The sequence below is a fragment of the Anolis carolinensis genome, chromosome 5 (assembly GCF_035594765.1).
Source record: "Anolis carolinensis isolate JA03-04 chromosome 5, rAnoCar3.1.pri, whole genome shotgun sequence".
In the NCBI taxonomy this organism is placed as follows: Eukaryota; Metazoa; Chordata; class Lepidosauria; order Squamata; family Dactyloidae; genus Anolis; species Anolis carolinensis.
Genome location: NC_085845.1, coordinates 103,527,756 through 103,548,024, shown reverse-complemented (window position 1 = coordinate 103,548,024; position 20,269 = coordinate 103,527,756). Strand labels below are relative to the sequence as shown.

The following is a 20,269-nucleotide window of genomic DNA, read 5'->3' as shown; positions in this document are numbered from 1 at the left end:
TTTGGATACCAATGAATGGTTCCAAAGGGGCAACGTGGAGAGGAAGAGTTACTACTAGCTCCAACCTAGCAAGCCTTTTGGATTGATGAGGACAGACACAGCAAATGATGTCCAGCTAATGCATACTAGTATACTTTGTGTAGGGTTGTGTGTGTGTGTGGGGGGGGCATTCCCCATTCACTATCTGACTCTTCCTTAGCTCTGGAACTGTTACATTACACCCAGCATCATGCTCTCTCCTCAAATGCTGGGACAAAAATATTAATCAGAGGAAAACATGTAAAAGAAAACATGTATGAAGATAGGGAAACACTACTAGAAGAGGAAGACAGCACGGAAGAAGAAGGTAAGAATGAAGAATTGAAAGCAGGTAATAGACGTTTATCATGGAAGAAGACTTCAGAAGCCTGTCAATAAAAGTGAAGCAGGGATACAAGCTAAAGACATTATATTAAAGGTGATATGAATGAAAAAAAAATCAACAAATCAAGCAATATAAAATTGTTTACTTTGGAAAGGAGAAAATGGGGGGGGGGGTTGAAATCAGAAATGTTCTACATAAAGTTGTTGCTATTGTGTGCCTTTAAGTTGTTTCTGACAAAAGGCAACTCTAGAGTGAATCTAGGGCTTTCTGAGCAAGATTTCCTTTGCCTTTTTCTGAGCCTGAGAGTGCGCGATCAATAGAGGGCTTCCATAGCAGGGATTTTAATCATGGTCCTTAGAGCCATCATTCAACCCTCAAATTACCACCGCATTCTAGCATTAGAAAGAACAGAGCCATAATAAACAACTGATTGAAAAAGAGGAAATATACTGTACACAGGGACACACTGGAGCAAACAGCCATATTTCTAGTATGCCAAATTATATAGTTCATTCTCTACATTTTGTTATATTTGTGCCATATTGGCTGTTTCACATCAGTCTAAGGCAGCTGGGAATATAGCCTACTTCCTTCTCATGAAATGAAAAGCTACAGACTCAAAAGGTTGAAGTGAGTACAAGATGTCAACTGAAGAGTAGATATAGGTTCTCCTAAACTCTGCAGTTCCAAGGAAAAGGTCAACTCATGGGTCAAATAATTTGTTATGACAAGGAGTAACTGAGTGTCCTCTCACCTGTTGTGGACTCTTGTCCCCCATGAGAAGGCCTATCGTGAATTCCATGGAGTTAATGAACAATGTCTTGGAGAAATGATCTAAGACATAAGCTGCTGCTAAATAAGGAAGCAAGCGCCATTGCTGGAATAAAAATAACATGAATGACATTTTAAAAGATTTTCTTACAAATTTAAATAGGCATATATCTCCTCTAGAAGTCCTGAAAGTGGCAATTTTCTAAACATTTTTTCTAATGATAATTCAAATTCCAAACTGCCTCTTACTTCTGTTCACTTTTCCCCAAAGCAAGTGTATTATTTTACACTCCTATATTTTTGATATGAGTATTAGTCACAACAATTGATAATACCACAAAAAGTAAACTCATAAAAAACTATTCACATTTAGTTCATGAATCCCTCAGATTGTAACAAAAACTCTTGAAATATCTGGACAACTTGTATTTCATTTCTATGTATTTTATATTTGGACAGCTTTATTTCAGGTCCTTAGGCTTGAGGTCCAGGCTATCCGAAAGATCATATTTTCCCAGGTTAACCTACTTGAGTTTTGTGTCCTATAGGTAAGAAAGGCAATCAATGAAACAAAAACCATTTGAATATGGAGCTGTCCTGACCTGAAAGTAACCATAGACTCATAGAATAGTAGAGTTGGAAGAGACCTCATGGGCCATCCAGTCTAACCCCCTGCCAAGAAGCAGGAAATCACATTCAAACACCCCCGACAGATGGCCATCCAGCCTCTGCTTAAAAGCCTCCAAAGAAGGAGCCTCCACCACAGTACGGGGAAGAGAATTCCACTGCCGAACAGCTCTCTCAGTCAGGAAGTTCTTCCTAATGTTCAGGTGGAATCTCCTTTCCTGTAGTTTCCTGTAGTTAGCAGCTATTCTCTGTTCTATTACATTCCAAGCCTAAAGTTATTACTGCCTACAAAAAACTCTAATACTATGCATATTAAAAATATCCCCATACCTTCGATTTAACAAAATAGCAACTAAGAAAGATCATTTTAGCAGCATTTGAAAGTGAAGTTACAATTAAATGGAATATGAAGGACAAAAGTTGAAGTAAACCAATGTATGCAAATTGGAATCTACACGCAATTATATTCTTGAGAGGATAAACTTTATTACGCTACTTCTACCTGCATTTGGTACTCGAGGACTGGAATTTCTTCATCATCTGTTGGTCCAAACTGGCGTCGGGTAGCTGAGAAGCGTATGGCTATTGACACAGCAAGCTTTAAATTGACCAGAGACATGGATATAATCATGACTCTTCCATTGGACAAAGAACCAAGGGAAGCTCCTAATCGTTGTTTGCGGTCCTGGGGAAATAAGACATGATTCATAAATACATGCCATAACAAGATGTTCCCATGAGTACACCAGCCATTGACAATCAAAGGATGCTGTTTTAGCTTTCTAACCTTAGAGCATAATAAAAAATGATGAATGTTTACACTGAAGGTATGAGAAGAAGAACGGAGATGATCTGTGAAGAAAAAGAAAGCCTAGTCAATAGAAATTGAGTACCTTGAATGTACTTGTATATGTCCCCGCGGCAGTGATGTCTCCAGTTTTATTCAGTAAATTCTCCTTCGGTATCCTCACTTGATGAAACATGGCAAAACTATCAGTTCAAAAATAAGAGATAATATTAATTGATCAGTATTCAGCAACGGCCGAATACTGAAGCACCAACCACAGGCATTACAGTTTCTTAAGAGTCCACACAATGCAGTGTTAAATGCATGGATGTGTTTCCCATTATCTGTTTTTTTTCCTTTCAGGACAATAGCTGTGGCATGTTCCCCTGACCAAATACATTTATACTTTCCACACCGGAGTCCTGAAAAGACCATTCTTCTCAGCTGCAGTCAGCTTTGGGAAGGAGGTTTCCACTGATACCAACAAGTATTGAAGAAGCAAGTTTAGTGTTTCTACTACTAATACAGACAATTAGATATGTCTTCTGCATTAAAGCTAGTAGATCTCTCACACAACTAATTAAAATGACTCGGAGGGAACAAAGTAGAGTCTCATTTTGGAATGCGCAAAGAGATTGCCTTGTCACTTCTTTCTGTTCTCAACATATAATGTATACCAGGAAGAAGGTGACTGAGAAGCTGATAAAGAAAAGATAACACAGAACAAAGCAGAAAGTAAAACATAGTTTCCCTTTCAGCTTATGGGTAGGTGCTAGCTTAATACAAGTAAATATGTTAGTTTGGGAGTGTGTGTTTGTTTCTGCTGGGGAAAATGGAAGGAAAAAGGAAGAGAGGACGACCAAGGGCGAGATGGATGGACGGTATCCTTGAAGTGACTGGCTCGACCTTGAAGGAACTGGGGACGGTGACAGCCGACAGGGAGCTCTGGTGTGGACTGGTCCATGAGGTCACGAAGAGTCAAAAACGACTAAATGAGTGAGACGACCACAACGTTTGTTTCTGCATTTGTGTGAGACACAGAACAGAATAATTTTGATGTCTTATACAGACATGGATTGAGTTTTTGGACAATGCTCAACAAGCACATGCAGTTGATGGCCACGGAAGTGGTTTTGCATACACAACCACTGCACATATAACAGGGCTTTAATGTTCAGAGAGCACAATGCAGATGAAAAGAGTATGCAGCAGTACATAATGACAGCTATGTGCACTGACCTCCAGAGAACAATTCTTGTACTACAGTACAGGCAAAGTAGAACATAATTTTGCTGGCTATATTTATGCTATACTGAAGAAATGCAGGTTATTAGCTTGAGTCTACTTAAATTAACAATGTTACTCATATGTAAATTAACTTAAATTAAATGTCTACTTAAATTAACAATGTTACTCATATGTAATCAGAAGTAAACCTCAATGGGTTCAGTGGAATCTACATCCAGGTACATGCATATGGGAGTGCAGTTTATGTTAGACAACCTAAAAGGCTGTCCAGATTATTAATGTTTGCCAAAAAGGAAATTGGGATGATAGAACTGAAGGTATGTTTACCAAATTTACATATGACAGCAAATGGGGTGTGGTATATGTGTGTAGCTAATACCCTGGAGGACAGGGTCAGAATTCAAAATGACCATGGTGGATCTGGGTCAAAATTTATAAAATAAAATTTTAAGGTGCTATATCTAGGCAGGAAAAATGAAATGCACAAGTATATGATTGGTGACATCTAACCTGAAAGCAGTACATATGAAAAGAATCTAGAGATTTTACTAAACCACAAACTAAAGGTGTGTCAGCAATGTGGTGCAGAAACCAAAAAAGTCAAAGCAAATCTGGGCTGCATCAATATTAGTAGTGTGCTGACTGAGGAAAATTTGAGTGCCACTCCATTCTGCTTTGATGAGACCTCATTTGGAAAATCGCACCTTAGTTCAAGAAGGATACTGACAAACTGGAACAAGACTAGAAAAAGGTGATCAAGAAGAGCAAATGTCTCAAAAACAAGACTTAGGATGCTGAGTAAATTTAGTTTGGAAAAGAGAAAAGTAAGAGGTAGCATGATAGTTATTTATTAATATCTGAAAGGATGGCATGTAGAAAAAGGAATGAGCCTATTTGTGGCTAGCCCAGGGATTATAACATGAGCAAACAAATTCAGATTGCAAGTAAAGAGATTCTACTAAACATTAGAAAGAACAATAAGAGCTATTAGGCAGTGGAAGAAATGCTTTGGGGGTGGTGGACTCTCCTTTTTTGGAAGCCTCTAAACTGATATTAAACAGAAGTCCACAGCTATTTCTCAGGAGTGCTTTAGTTCTGTGTTCCTGTATGGCAGGACTGGACTAAATGACCCTTATGGTCCCTTCAAATTCTAAAATTATATTATTGTCATAGACAGAAGCTTTTGCAACATAAAAGTTATGTTTGAAAAATGTGGACACTGTTAATTTTATAGAACAATGCTAACTGAAATCAGTATTTTATGTTAGGCAGACATAACCTTTATAGCTACTTCTTGATTATCAACCCTGTGTGTCATGAAATTCAACTCTCTATTATTGCTGTTTGGAAAACCTGCCAACCCTAGTCCCAACAGAAGCTGGATTGGGGGCAGCTTCAGGAGTAGTTTCAGCATGAACAGAAAAGGCTGTCCATGCTCCTGAGCACCACAACTCAGACTCAAAGAAACCATCTTAGAGTTCCAAGAAACATTTCATTGCTCTTGATTCTTATTCACTGTCTGCATTCAGCCATCTTCATTACTGCAAAAAATAAGGGAGGAACTGCTCTACAATAGATGGCAATGAGAATATGCAATATCCATATAGCTCTGCCACCTGCTGGATAGTTGTTGGCAATACTATACTGTTTACTTATGAAAATGTCAAAAAGATAGCCATTATTTTAAAAGCATTATTATTTCAATATATCATACAGAACTGCTTCTTAGAATCTGGTGAAAGGGATAATACAGGCCGAGTATTCCTTTTCCAAAATGCTTGGTAGTTTTGGATTTCTGATTTTTTGGATTTGGAATATTTATATTTGCATACATGTACATCATGAGATATCTTGGAGATACAACCCAAGTCTAAATACATAATTTCTAAACATTATATTGTGGCTTAAGTTAAAGTGAAGCTTAGTATACACTTACCCATTATCTAAACCATTCTGCCCAAGTTTCCTGCCTATATCGCCCACCAGGACCCCTGGCATAGCAAGAAGCGTTTTTGGATCACGAATCTGTAACAAAAGGTTTCATTACATAGCCATCAAACTTTTCAACACTATGAAACATTAGTTAGAAAGTGCTGAGCCATCAGGGTTTTTTTTAAAAATTAGATATGTATTAATTCTGCATATTTTATGTTATTATTTTTATTTTATAGTACACAAAACAGATTGGCAAATCAGATTTATAAAAGCTAGTTCCTGAACAGCATAACAGTCCAACACAACCAAGATACAGGGCACATCTACACTGACACTATAATGCAGTTTGGAACCAGTTTGGGAGGAAATGGTTTCACTGTGTGGTTTATTAGATTGACAGATATAGAACTGATTTGAAGTCATGGGTGATTACAGAACCTTGCCTGAAACAACTCTGTGAGCTTTTTCTCCATCTCCAGAAGAGATGCGCATCAGCCCTCCTGAGGTCTACAGGTTGGGGGCAGGGGGGGGGGGGAAGGGATAGGTAGGAACAAGGGTAATCAATTATTCATCCCAAGGAGACAGCCCCCCTGTTGCCCATCCATGCTTTTTTAATAGTCCCCATTCTGAAGTCTATAAAATACTTCAGCTGATGTGGATATCTACAATGCGCTTTGCATTTTGGGGAGGCCAATTTCACTCTGAATCTGGGACACACTGCAGTGCGTTATTTGGCTGAACTCAGACTTTCAAGTGACTTAAACAGAGAAACTGGATTTTACCATGGTTCAAACAACAGTATCTCAAAACCTAGCGGATATAGTATTGCACTCAAGTGTCCATTATTTTCTGCCTGTGCAATGCAGCAGCATATTTGTCTGGAAGAGCTCACAGCAAAAGGGCCTAGCTTTTTTTCAATAAGATTGTGCACTTGCTATATACTGGTGACATTTTCCCCACAGGGAACAAACTAGAAAAGAAACTGTTGCTTGCCTGTAACTGTGTTTCTTCGAGTGGTCATCTGTGAAATTCGCACCTGTGGTAGTTTCTGAGGTTACACAGAAAACTACTATAGGTGCATCTTTCACATAGACCACAATGAAGAAGCATATTGCCAAAGTCTTAATCATTTCTCAGGTGCACGTGATCCCACCGCCACAGAAAGGTGGCCAAATGGTAGAATCGGAGGGAATACATGCACCCAAATTTCTGTGGTTTGTAGAAGCTGTAAATATTATATTTTTCTCTTTTCATTTCACAAAAAGTATAGTATTCAAAGATGAAATGCTTGACTGGCCGATGTCACTGACAACCCAGTTTAATTAGATTTCTTTCCCCCAAATTCTGGAAAACCAATGGCATCTCACCTGTACAATGAAGGAATGCAGTCCATGGCACTGTCCATCTGGAGTATACAACTGTGCAAAGACAACTGCGTGTGTTGCATTTTTCCCCATGTTGCCAACCCAAAATTTCGCAGCTTCAAAATCAGGTGAGTGAATAATGAACTCCTACATAGTTGACAAGAGAAAATGTAGGTTTTGTGTAAGATATTTTACTTCAATTTCAAAGTACAAAGATGAAGGAGTCACTCAATGGTCTAGATCAGGCCTGCCCCACATACAGTCTGTGGGCCAGATGCAGTCCGCAAAGGGTTTCCCTGCAGCTTGTGGAAGGGTCTGGGTTTCCCCTTTGCTGGCTGGCCCTTGCCCTATCTGTCTTCCTGGTCAGACAGGCGGGGGGGGGGGGGGGAGTAATGGCCTGCAGACAGTTTTAAAATATATATTGGCTCTCTCCTTCACTTCACTTCATTTCTTAATTAGTCGTTCTCCACCAGAGTGCTCCGAGCGACTTACAATTTAAAATATCATTCCACAATATAAAAAACATTCAACATAAAAACATTCAACATAAAAACATTCAACCTAAAAACATTTAACAGTGACTATTTGGCAAATTTGATCTGATTTACTTAAATGCACAACCAAACAGCCAAGTCTTGAGCACTTTTACAAAAGGTCGCAACTCTGACATTGCTCTAATTTACAAGGACCAAGTTGTGCAGGTCTCGTCCAGATGTTACTCTGACGTGTCAGTCCAACACAAAATAGGAAGTATTTGAACAGGAAGTGTAATAACTATATTGCAGGTATTTTAGGAATGATTATAGCCTCATCCTGACTATCTAGGACCAAAGTCCTGGCATTTGTATTTTATTTTCCTCATTTTTGTTGAGTTCTTTATACCTATATGTACTGCTTGAGTTAATTGTAGCAATATTTGTTGTCCGTGGAGACAAAAATTAAGACACATATCTATAAACCATAAGTTTGCATTTATGTTGTCATATATATGGTTTATTATTGCTTTACTGTGAAAGATAAATTAACACAAATAAATGGAAGATTTTGTTATAACATAGGTACTAGATAATTTATATCAGAGGCATTCCTTAGGTCTGTGCACCTGTATCAGTGATCCAGAGTCACTTATAAGACAATAGTACAGAAATATTCAGAGTACCTGCAGCCAGAAATGCAATTGATAATGGAATCTTCCTGGGAAAAAAATGAAAGAAAGGAATTTCGGTTGATTAGGTACCTGTGTAGATGAGTCATATCTAGCTGTAGTTCGCATATTCTTAGTATTACTGCCATGGCTGAGTTCAGTTAGAGCAAAGCATCCAAAATTCTGTAGACAAAATACACCAAATTGAGTTTAAGAAATATCACTCACACATTGGCATTACTGGAACCCTTGAGCTCCCTCATTTAAAAGAACTGTACTATGGCTCCAACTTACTTTCTTGGAGCGTCTTGTTTGATAATGGCAACCATGCCTATATTCAGCCTAACAGCTTCATTCTGGCAAATGTTACACAGCAGTAAACATTTCTGCATCAGGACTTAGCCTGCTCTTTCTGTAGCCCAAATGTCTCTGCTTGGAGCCCTGCAGCTATCTGGAGAAAAGTTTAGTCCCCACAGCCCCAAAAGATGTGCCATTCCTGGGAACTGGAAGGAGAGGAAAAAATAGTCTGAACTTTTAGAAGCAAGTGCATCTACACTGTAGAATGAATGCAGTTTGATACCACTTTAACTGCCATGTCTCAATGCTATGCAATTCTAAAATCTGTAGTCTGGTGAAGTCACCAGCACACTTTGATAGAGAAAGCTAAAGACCTTGCAAACTCCCATGAATCTATAGTACTAGATTCATGTTAATTAAAGCAGTGTCAAACTGCATGAATTCCATAATGGAGTTGCGCCTGCAATAAAATTCCCAAAACATTAGAGATTATTTCAATAACAAATTCAGATTCTTGTCAAGGTATGAAAGTCTATATTGTCCCACTGTTTGGACACTTATTCCCTTGTATGAACAGTTAATTGATTTTAATGGGATTTTAAAAATGTTGTTCAGCTTTGAGATTATGAAAAGGAACCATGCATAAGTAAATCGTTATTCTAGCAGATAAAAGAATGTAAGTGAACCAGGATAAGAACCTTTTGGACCAGCAGAGTTCTGTTCGGGTCTGAGAAGATCTACAAAGCATTATTTGAATTATTGCTTTTTTTCCTGATTATCAGCAATACAATAGTTTCAGAATAAATATGCAAATTGAGTAAAAGATAAATTTTGTGCAAAAAAATTCCAAGTGACAATTGTCTGAAGAAACAAAATTGAACTAAATAAACATTGGTGATTGATGATGATGAGAGTAATAATAATAATAATTTTTCATGTTGGGACTCATGCAAGCTCAGCAAAAGCCAAAATGATTATAGCTTAAAATGAAATAACTCCATGTTCCAAGAGAGATTTGTAGATATTGCTTGTCTGAATGTGTTATTAATGATTTTTATGCAACAGCATGAATTGATATTAGATGCAGAATAATTTTTAACAGCAAAATTAGTAACAAGGAGTTTTAAACGTAGTACCTCCATAGTTCCATTTTGATTAATAACGTCTGCATGTCTGTCAAAGCCACCACTCTCAACTGCACCTTTGAATACCTGCAAATATTAAGACAGTCAGGGGGAAATGAGTGGACAATGGCACGCTATATCTCCTAATTCAAGTGAACAGATAAGTGTTCCCTCCCTATCCATGGGAAGAAATGTTTTATTTTATCATATCTCATGGCACCATGCACAGAAATATGGCAGGAAAATATTTACAGCATAGATTCCACCCAAACTCAATTTTAAGTACCCACTGAATTAAAATATGCAATGAAGCCAAAATATGGTGACTAGCTCCTTGCTCGCTGAGGGATAACAAGCACTAGGATACACAGCCTATCTTCCTGGAAATTTTAGAAAGGGCCTTCCCACATTTTGGTCCACCAGCTTCCCATGCTTATTCTCTGGACAGTCTCTGAAGGAAGATAGCAAGTTTCCTGTACTCCAAATTGTTCACCAAGAGAGAAAAAAATGAACAAAATCTGGCTACCAGTATTAAAAAACTCCAAAATCAGAACAGTAAATAAGGAGCAGCACTCTGAAAACAGAAGAATTCCAGACAGGAATCAATCAGGGGCAGCTAATGACTCTGAACAAAGGATTCCCCCAGGCAGGATGCGAGGCTGGGAAGGCCATTTAATGCTAACAAAGATGATTAATTACAACATTCACACTGGCCTCCAACAGACATGAGTTCTTCCCGCCACCTAGGAACTTCTACAGATATATAAACCTTCCTTGCTTAGTTTCTCCATACCTCACAACCTCTGAGGATGCCTGCTATAGATGTGGGTGAAACGTGAAAGATGCCATAGATGTGGGTGAAAGGAGAATACTTCTGGAACATGGCCATACAGCCCAGAAAACATACAACAACACTGCTGAGATATTTGTCAAATGAATAATGGGATGGACTGAACCGCCGAACTAGCTTTACTAAGGGCAGGTAAGATTTCTAGTGAGAATATAAAGGTCAAGCATTCAGAAGAGAAGACTTTATTGTTCCTAAATACAGGGGGAACAGAAAAAACATTTTTCTTAGGAAATCAGCAATGTTGTGCTTCCCATCTGGCAAGTACATTACTGCCCTCTGGTGGCACAATATTGACAATACTCATTAAAAAGTAGGGATGCACAACCCTGCACTAACCCTACTCTAGCATCTTTTGCCAAAGGGGTGGAGGATGGGAAAGATTGGTCAGATTTGGCGTCTCTTCTGTGTACTACTTTTCCTTTTGGACACAGGTATAATTCACACATAAACACTAGATTTCTTTACTTGACCTCAGAATTTGGAGTATTCCCTGCAACTTTGATTAATGGGGGCCATTTCCATTGGGCTGCCACATGGAGCTTTTTTTTCCCATGTCAGAAGCAACTTGAGAAACCCCATCGGAGCCTCCAGAGGTGCAATGGGTTAAACCCTTGTGCCAGCAGGACTGCTGACTTGAAGGTTGGGTTGCTGACATGAAGGTTGTCTGTTTGAATCCGGGGAGAGCGCAGATTATCTCCCTCTGTCAGCTCCAGCTCCCCATGTGGGGACATAAGAGAAGCCTCCCACAAGGATGATAAAACAGCAAAAATATCTGGGTGCCCCCTAGGCAATGTCCTTGCAGACGGCCAAATATCTCACACCTGAAGCGACTTGCAGACTTGTCATGGGGCTGAGCTGGCCCTAAGTGGTCAGTTTAGATATGCCACTAGTCAGTTGAGATAGTCTTCTACACTGCTGCCTGCAGAAACCTGGTGCCCAGGACACAATCACTCAACTACACACAAAGCTTTGAGATGTTCAGTTACTGATGAACTTGCCCTCCCAGCTGAGACTGTGGCCCATTCCTGCACTGTCTTTTACCCAAAAAGTTTCACTTCTGGAAGCATGGGGCTACTGCAGGAAAGGCCCTGTCTGTTATGTTTGCCAACTTAATTTCCCTAAAGGTAGGCAGATGAGAAAGGCTCCCATAGCTATCAAGGATGTTTCATGAAATCAAAATGAATACACTGTTAATGGGCTTTAGCGTATCTATAATAAGGCCTTTGTCTCTGTTCCACATACCTGAGTATTTAGCAAATATTTAGCCCCAAGGGACCAATCATACATTCCAAGGGAAGTAATAAGTGCCACAAGTTTTAACGGTTTTTCCACGAATTCTTCTAGCCTTAGAAAATCATATTCAAAGAGTCTTCTACAGCGAAGGAACGTTAACTCACGATACTTCTCAAGAGATAATTCTTCTCCAGCAAGACGAGCAAAGAGAGGGTCATTTTCAAGCGTAGAGAATATTTCATTCTTTATGGAAGAAAAGCATGAGAACACTTAATTGCAATTTACTTATTTTTTGCACTAATAAATTCTTATTTTCTTATGTCACAAGAATAGTGTAAGAGTGAAAGATTTCAAAACCTGTTCATATTTATGAATAAATATGAATATCACATAAAATATCACTGAAAAGTACAAAGATACAGCAATATGGAGTGCAGTCAAAATTTGCTTCAGAGAGCAGAAGAGCTATGAAGTTATATAATACCCACTTCAAACCCAGGTTAAGAAGACAGCAAAAGCCATGGTCACATCCTCAGATGGATGAGAAACATATGGGAGAGGCCTCTTCCCTAAGTAACAATAGAACAGTTAACACCCAAAAGGAGCACCAGAACCTCAAATTCTGTGTCTGATTGCCTATGACTTCAGGTTTCCTGTCAACTAATGGCAACCCCATAAATTTCATAGCTTTTTTTTAAGGCAAGGAGTGCTCAGAGGTGATTTGCTAGCTCCTTCCTAAGCACTTTGTATTCATTGGTGGTCTCTCATTCAAATCCTAATCAGGACTAACCCCTCTTAGTTTACAAGATCTAGTTCCATTAGCATAGTACTCAAACATAAATAGCTAGACCAATATAATTTTGTTGTTATAAATTCCCAATACATGGAAAACACTTTGTCTGCCTGGAGGTAGCTATTTCTGCCTATGCTGATGTTGAAACAACATTTACTGGGGGGATTTCCTGGTAGAAGGTTAAGATGTAGGCATGTTGTTGCTGATGTTTTTTAAAGGATTTTCTAGTGGGGTATTTAAGTTGAAATGTTATATTTATTCAATACTAGTTGAAACCTTACCTTGAAAGATATGAGATCTTCACCCTCGATGAACAATGCCATCTCTTTCCAATTAAATGATGCCTTCTTCCTGTAGGCACAGAGTGGTCCCTTGGGTAGATCTGGTAGTAGTGAGTTCGCCTTTTCCAGATTACTGATGGACTTCATTTTGATGTACAATACTTCTCCAAAACAAACTTCTCCAATGTTTTAAAAAACTGGAAAAAAAAGATCACAAACACTTCTAATGGGCAGAAGAAAATACAGCCTTTTAGTTAACTTTAATAACTATGTATACATTAAAAGGCAAACATAGATTATTTTTAAAAAGTTTTTTTGGTACAATTACTACTCTTGGCAAACAAAAACAACTTTTTCTTGGTCCAGTTTTTATCTGTAAAGGCAGGAAAAAAACAGGTGTATATTAGCACAGAGAAAATGCATTCCAAAAAAGAAAAGAGCTGAGATTATCCCGGTTCTTCTCTAGTTTGTTGAAAACTGCTGGGAGAAACCAGATTATTGTAAGACGTTATTGTAGATCAAGCAAGTCATGCCTAGAAGGCCATGTTACTCAAAGATCCTTCCTGGTACTAATTGTTATATGAGCAACTTGTGGGTTGGTACTCTGAATGGAAATGTCTGTTGCAAAATACATTGGAGACACAATTCCTGTGTAAACTCCTGCTAGTTTACAAAGTACACCTGAACTGGGACCACTGACTGAAGCTCCTACAGGAATTCTTTAATGGGTCATTTACTGGAAATAATGCAAGATGAGATTAGAATATTTTTACAGTCTACATCTAAGTTTAAAACTATAGCTATCTAAGAAGAATGATCTCAGAAATGCTCTAAATATTTCTCCTTAGGTAGAAACTAAGAACAGATATGAATACTTGCTGAGTAAAGATACAGAGAGACTGAGAAAAAAACAGACTAAGAATAAGGGTAACATGCTTCATGGAAATAACAAATCAATAGCAAACTGTCCTTTACCAGTTTTTCAGGTCCAGTGATACCTACTCTGGACAGGAAATTGGCCTTCCAGTACTTCATGCAGAGGTCTTTCCCTTTTCCTGAAACCCTTCTTCATGCAGTTATGTACTTTCTGTTGAACTATACCCTTCTCCATTTATCTCACAAAGGAAGCTCTTTCACAGCACTTGCAAAAGTTCACTAAACTTCTTGCCAAGGGATGATAGGCTTGCCAGATCTCTGGGCCCTTCCACACAGGGCCCAGAGATTCCAGAATATCAAAGCAGAAAATCTCACAATATCTGCTTTGAACTGGATTATCTGAGTCCACACTGCCATATATTCCCGTTCAAAGCAGATACCGTGGGATTTTATTCAGCTGTGTGTAAGGCACCTCTGTTGCCCTTATTATTTGGGCAGGCTTTTGGTAGCTGATCATTTACCGAGGTCTGTGTTTCACCCCTTTGATGCTGAATTCTCTTTTTTATCTCTATTAAATTATACATGATAACCATGTATAAGCATTTGAAAGGATGTCATAAGGGAGAGGGAGCAGGTTTGTTTTCTGCTGTCCCACAGACTAGGACCCGGAGCAATGGGTACAAATTACAGGAAATGAGATTCCAGATAAACATTAGGAAGAACTTCCTCACCGTAAGAGCTGTTCAACCATGGAACTCACTGCCTCAGGAGTGTGGCGGAAGCTCCTTTTCTGGAGGCTTTTAAACAGAGGCTGGATAGCAATCTGTCTTGGGTGCTTTGATTGTGGTTTTCCTGCATGGCAGGGGGCTGGACTAGACATGCGGTCTTTTCCAGCTCTGATTCTTCATTTCTGATAGTGATTAAACTGTTTTGTCTTTCAGTTATATCTTGTATTATTACTAGTATTATTCTTTCTAATAACATTCCCTTGAGCCTCCTTTTTTTTTTTGAGAAAGGTAAGATAACTCCAATAAATAAACAAGAGAAGGAGATGCTTTTCTATTGAATGATCAGCTCTTTTAAGACAGATCTATGAAAACATGCTGTAGTTTTGTAAGGATCTTATAACCTGGTTTCTAGACAGGCTGGTTATATAGAAGCAGTAACCTGATAGCTCTGTTTATTCTTTCCAGATACACTTTCAACTCCCTCCATAATTTAGATAATGATTATTTATGCCAGGGAGTTCCAAAGTCCGGGTTCACTTACCTCTGATTGAAAGCATTTAAACACCTATTTTTATTTTAAAGCAAGCCCAACTCCAGCAGTAAAGATTTTTTTCTAGAGCAGCAGTTCCCAAATTATGTTCGGCAGAAGGATCATAGGGGTTTTGTAATATATATATATATATATCTTAAAAATCAAATTCAAAACTGATTTTCAAATAAAACCATACAAGGCTATTTGATTTACAGTTCCCATAATAGCTATTTTGTACTACTACTATTGCTATCAGGCATGCAGTTACTGGCTTCATATTTCAACGTTTTATTTGCCATCTGAACAACATAGTTGATTTTTCACATTGATTGCACATTTTGTTATTAATTTTTCCCCTTTCCTGTAGTTTTTGAGGTCAACGACATTAGGGATAGTGAGATATTATTCATAAAATACCAAGAGCAAATTTTACTCATAAGCTAGACATTACACAAGAAATTTGGAAATGTATTTGAATTAGCATAACATGATCCAGAATATATATCCTGATAAAACAAATCAGGAATGGAGTTAGGATTCTATATAAGATAAATGTCTTCCAAGGGATTTCATGACCAATAAAGTTTAGAAATCACTGTTCTAGAGAAACAGATATTTCCATGTGGGTAACCAGTGAATGTCTACTTAGTGCTAAAGGAGACAGCTTTGCCATGTGGGATACTTTGCCTTGAAGAATGTTTCATCATTATCTTCCCAACTGCCGTATTCATGCATGAGTAACTCACTGTGAACAGCTCTCTGGCTTCCACCAACAGGAATATCCTGGGAGTAGGGAACAAATATATAGGCAGTCCCTGAGTTACAAACATCTGATTTACAAATGACTCACAGTTAAGAATAGGGGTGAGACAGCAGGAAGTGCAAGAAATCTGCTGCTCAGAAGGGAAATCCACTTCTGAAAGAGATATTGTCATGGGGAAAAAGTGTCTCCACTGAAGCTTTCTCACTAATCTTTGTTTCCACAACAAGCCAAATTTTAAAAAACCCGACAAAACAAACACCGGGTTGTTGTGTGTTTTCCGGGCTATATGGTCATGTTCTAGAAGCATTCTCTCCTGATGTTTTGCCCACATCTATGGCAGGCATCCTCAGAGGTTGTGAGGCCACAGATGTGGGCGAAAGGTCAGGAGAGAATGCTTCTGGAACATGGCCATACAGTCTGGAAAACACACAACAACCCTGTGATTCCGGTCATGAAAGCCTTCAACAACACAAAACAAACACCTTAAGCTATCCAAAGCATGCGCACACACTCCCCTCCCACCGTTGCAACTGACAGTTTACCTGCTTCTCTCCCTTCTGAAAGCCACACAAAATGCCCACAATTGCTGAAGCTGTTCCCTGGTTACTACCTTCTCTCTTGGCTACTATGTTAGCTTTGCCTTCAGAGGCTCATCCCAGCAGGACCTTTTGACATCACCTTATCACAGCTTGTCTTGCAAGAGCATATCAGCTTCTGTGCCACAGAAGAGTTCACCCTTTGGCATGGGGCAAAAGGCCAAAGTGTCTCCACAAGTTGGCTTTAATTGTTCAAAATCTAGTATGTAAGTCACCTAGAACTCAACAGGGAACCAGCTTCAGGTGGGTTTAAGCTGCCTCAAAACTTAGGCTGCCAGAGTGAAAATCCACCCATCCCTGAAATGATGAGCTTACCAAGGACCGCTTGAACTCCCATGTAGTATTTTCTTCTTTATTGCTATATTAATTTTAATCTTTAAAGAATTTAATAGGACCTAACTACTGATGTGTCACTGTCTTCATAATATCCCTAATTGGTTTACTTGATGCTGTTTTTATTCATGTGTTCTGTGCATTCACTGTATTTCAAAAACATAGGTACAAATATGCAAATTAATGACCTGCCTTGAGCCCCGCCTGCCCCTAAAAAGGCTTTCTGGATTCCTGAGTGGCAGGGTGCAATTAGTTTAAAATACACTCACTGGAACAACTGACTGGAATGCAAGGCTTTTTGCATGCAGCTGTCCAATATCAAACTGTATAATTCCTCCTAAATTTTACGAGCATTTTTGAAGGGAACTAAGAGAAAGGAGGCATGGAAAGAGATCTGTTAGGCGGAGGGAATAACTGACTTTTTCCATAAAACTCTTCTCTCTCTGGGTGAGTGAAACAGCTTAGTGGGTGATTCCGATAGAAAATAAAATATAACAAAAAAGTTAATTCATTTCAGTAACTCAGTCAAGACAGATCGAGCAAATTTAGTCTATTTCTGTGGCTGTCCTGAAGGGACTAATGCATTTTAATTAAAGATTTCAAGTACAGTGTTCCCTCACTTATCACTGGGGTTAGATTCCAGGACCACCCGCAATAAGTGAAAATCCGCAAAGTAAGGACACTATATTTATTTTAATATTTATACATTATTTTAGTAGTTATACACAATTTTAAGTCTTTATCAACCTATTGTGTATTGATAAATTGCCTCCTTCTCCCGTTGCCGCTTGGGCTCCTTTTCTCTCCCTTTGGCTTCTCATTCCTCCCTTCCTTAGGCTGTAAATTGTAATTTTTTATGATTTATAATAGTCTTTTAGAGTTTATTGAAAAACCGCAAAACAGCGAATCTGCGAAAAGTGAACCGCAAAGTAGTGAGGAAACACTGTGCAGGCAGTCCCCGAGTTACAAACATCTAACTTACAAATGACTCATAGTTAAGAATGGGGGTGATACAACAGGAAATGAGAGGAATCTACATGTAGAAAGGAAATTCACTCCTGGAAGATTTATTATGGCGGAAAAGGTGTCTCTACTGAAGCTTTCTCACTAATCCTTAGTTTCACAAGCCTAAAGCAAATCAATGGACATAATCTGGTGCTTTATAGCTGCCTAGAAAGTTCCAAACAACATTCTTAAAGGCTGTCAACGCAACATGTCCTGCACCCTGTAAAAGACCATCAAAGTGGCTGCCCTTCATCACATCTCGGATTTGTGGGGCAATTCTTCTTTTATCTTTGCATCTACTTATGCGGGGAAACATCTGCTGCAAATTTAATTTATTAGTCCGAGTTTTATGTGTAAAGGCAAAAGAAATGTCTTCTTTGGATCAACCAGTGGGTCATGTACAGCATTCTTCTGCCCTGGAAACAATTTATTGTGGGGAGGCCAGTCTTTTTCGATATAATGCAAATCATTTGCTCGACTATCTAACTCAAAAAGGAAACAGCAATATTTTATTCTTTCATATGAAAAGCATGTCTGGCAGGTATAGAAGGGTAGATATTGCCGCTATGTGGTCACCTGCAATCCAGGTCAAATCTCCCATTCCCCGCCTTGTCCACATAACCAACCCACACTGTGAATTCTAGTTGGCTGTTGTAAATTAATGTGGATGTTTGGATTTTAGGTTATTATATAATTTTGTTTGACTACATGCAGTTTAACTTACTGATGTTAGGTTTAATTTACTGATGTTAGGCTTTAATTTGATGTTAGGTTTTAATCTTATTTTTATATGCAGGTTTCTTTGGGATTTTATGTCAGTATTTGTTTGTTTACAGAGGCAACTGAATGTTTGCCATTGTATGTTGGAATCCACCCCGAGTCCCCTTGGGGAGACAGGGCGGAATACAAATGAAGTTTTATTATTATTATTATTGTCCTGCACCTTAGGTTTTGCCAGCCGTCGACATTGTGGAAGCTTCCATTATGTCAGCTATTGCTGCATTGTAAATTGGTAGAAATTTAAAATGATAGAGTAACTAATAAAAATTTGGGTTGATATCGTGCTTGAAGTTCTGGAAGGGCTCTAATGTTTGCTTCTCATATACAATAGAGTCACTTCTCCAACATAAATGGGCCAGAAGAACATTGGATAAGCGAATATGTTGGATAATATATAATGTTTATTTTCATTCATTCAAATATAAATACATTGCAAGTGTTTGTTGCATACAGTGCAATACTTTCATCTATTAGTCTTTCATAATCATTTCTCAGACAATATATTTTCAATAAGGAGTCACAGTCTATTTGAATAGTACATATAAAAATATTATAAGTTCCAAATTAATATCAGTTTCCTCCCTGCCTTCAGTCTATTAGCTTCCTCTATATACATTTTTAGATCAATTTTACATTGAGATGTTGAATCACTGGTTGCCATTCATTAACAAAGTTCTCTAAAGATTCTCCTCTTAAGTGTATCGTTATTTTGTCCATCATCAGCAACTCTATAATATATTGTTCTAGTTCTGCTAAGGGAGGTACCTCTGAGGTTTTCCAATATCTAGCGTATACTATCCGAGCTGCCACTGTCACGTAAAACAAAATTCTTCCATATTTCCTTTCCAATTCTTCTTCGGGCATGTTCAAAAGGTACATTTGTGGTGTCATTCAGGGCCGTAGCCAGAAAAAAAATTCGGGAGGGGTTTTGAAAATTTCGGGGGTTGGGGGGGGGGTTAACCCCTAGCACATACCCCTCCCCGCTACAAACCTGTCAATATCTGCTTGAGATAGTGCCTGGAGCGACTCTTAATGTTTTGTGTCTCATAGACTTAGCATGGTGATTTGATTCATGAGTAAACCAGGTTTTTTTATAACCTGAAAAATTTGGGGGGGGGGGGGTTGAACCCCTAACCCCCCCCCCTCGCTACAGGCCTGGTGTCATTTTAAAATTTGTATTTAATATCTTTTCTGAATATGTTGGATAATAAGGAGAGATTAAGAAGCCTATTAAACACCAAAACATCATGTTATACAACAAATTTGGCAGAAAAAGTAGTTCAATAGGCAGTAATGCTTACTGTATTTACGAATTTAGCACCAATATATCACGATGTATTGAAAACATTGATTACAAAAACGCGTTGGATAATCCAGAACGTTGGATAAGTGAGACTCTACTGTACTTGGCATGGGGATTTGGTTAAGCAGTAAAAATTCACTAGTTAAACCTGGCTGTGAGTTTTTTTTACCTGAAAATTTTCGGAGGTGGTTTGAACCCTTAAACCGCTCCCTTGGCTACGGGCTTGGCCCTGCAAATTTTGTGGAGGGGGCACCTTTGGGCCTGGCGGGTGCCATTAGGGCCGCTCTCGCAACATAAAGAGTGTGGACAAGAACGGCAGCGCTCTCCCGCCTCCCTATTCACCCCCACTAGCGCTGCTTCTTTCCTTCTGCTTTCGAATACCTTATTTCCACAAGAAGAAGCCTCCTGTCCCGCTTCCCCGGCCGCTCAGTTTCCTCTGACAAACATAACCAAGGCAGACACGCCTCCCGCTATGCTTGCAGGAGCGCTCCGAAGGGCCGTGACGTCATCAGGCCGCGCGCGGAAGGGAAGGGCC

At 38.8% G+C, this 20,269-nt stretch overlaps 1 protein-coding gene across 1 annotated transcript in view; it reads right to left on the bottom strand.

Annotated features, from left to right (window-relative positions):
* Positions 1-20,256, bottom strand: part of acox3 (acyl-CoA oxidase 3, pristanoyl) — a 34,077-nt gene extending 13,821 nt beyond the window's left edge. Inside the window, exons 1-10 of the mRNA XM_003224164.4 lie at positions 20,116-20,256; positions 12,819-13,015; positions 11,754-11,987; positions 9,674-9,748; positions 8,334-8,423; positions 7,100-7,243; positions 5,734-5,822; positions 2,656-2,752; positions 2,265-2,447; positions 1,119-1,241 (exon numbers count right to left, since the gene is read on the bottom strand). Coding sequence (XP_003224212.2) covers positions 1,119-1,241; positions 2,265-2,447; positions 2,656-2,752; positions 5,734-5,822; positions 7,100-7,243; positions 8,334-8,423; positions 9,674-9,748; positions 11,754-11,987; positions 12,819-12,965 — 1,182 coding nt within the window. The 5' untranslated portion in view covers positions 12,966-13,015; positions 20,116-20,256. The remainder of the gene's footprint in view (positions 1-1,118; positions 1,242-2,264; positions 2,448-2,655; positions 2,753-5,733; positions 5,823-7,099; positions 7,244-8,333; positions 8,424-9,673; positions 9,749-11,753; positions 11,988-12,818; positions 13,016-20,115) is intronic.
* Positions 20,257-20,269: the final 13 nt, after the last annotated feature.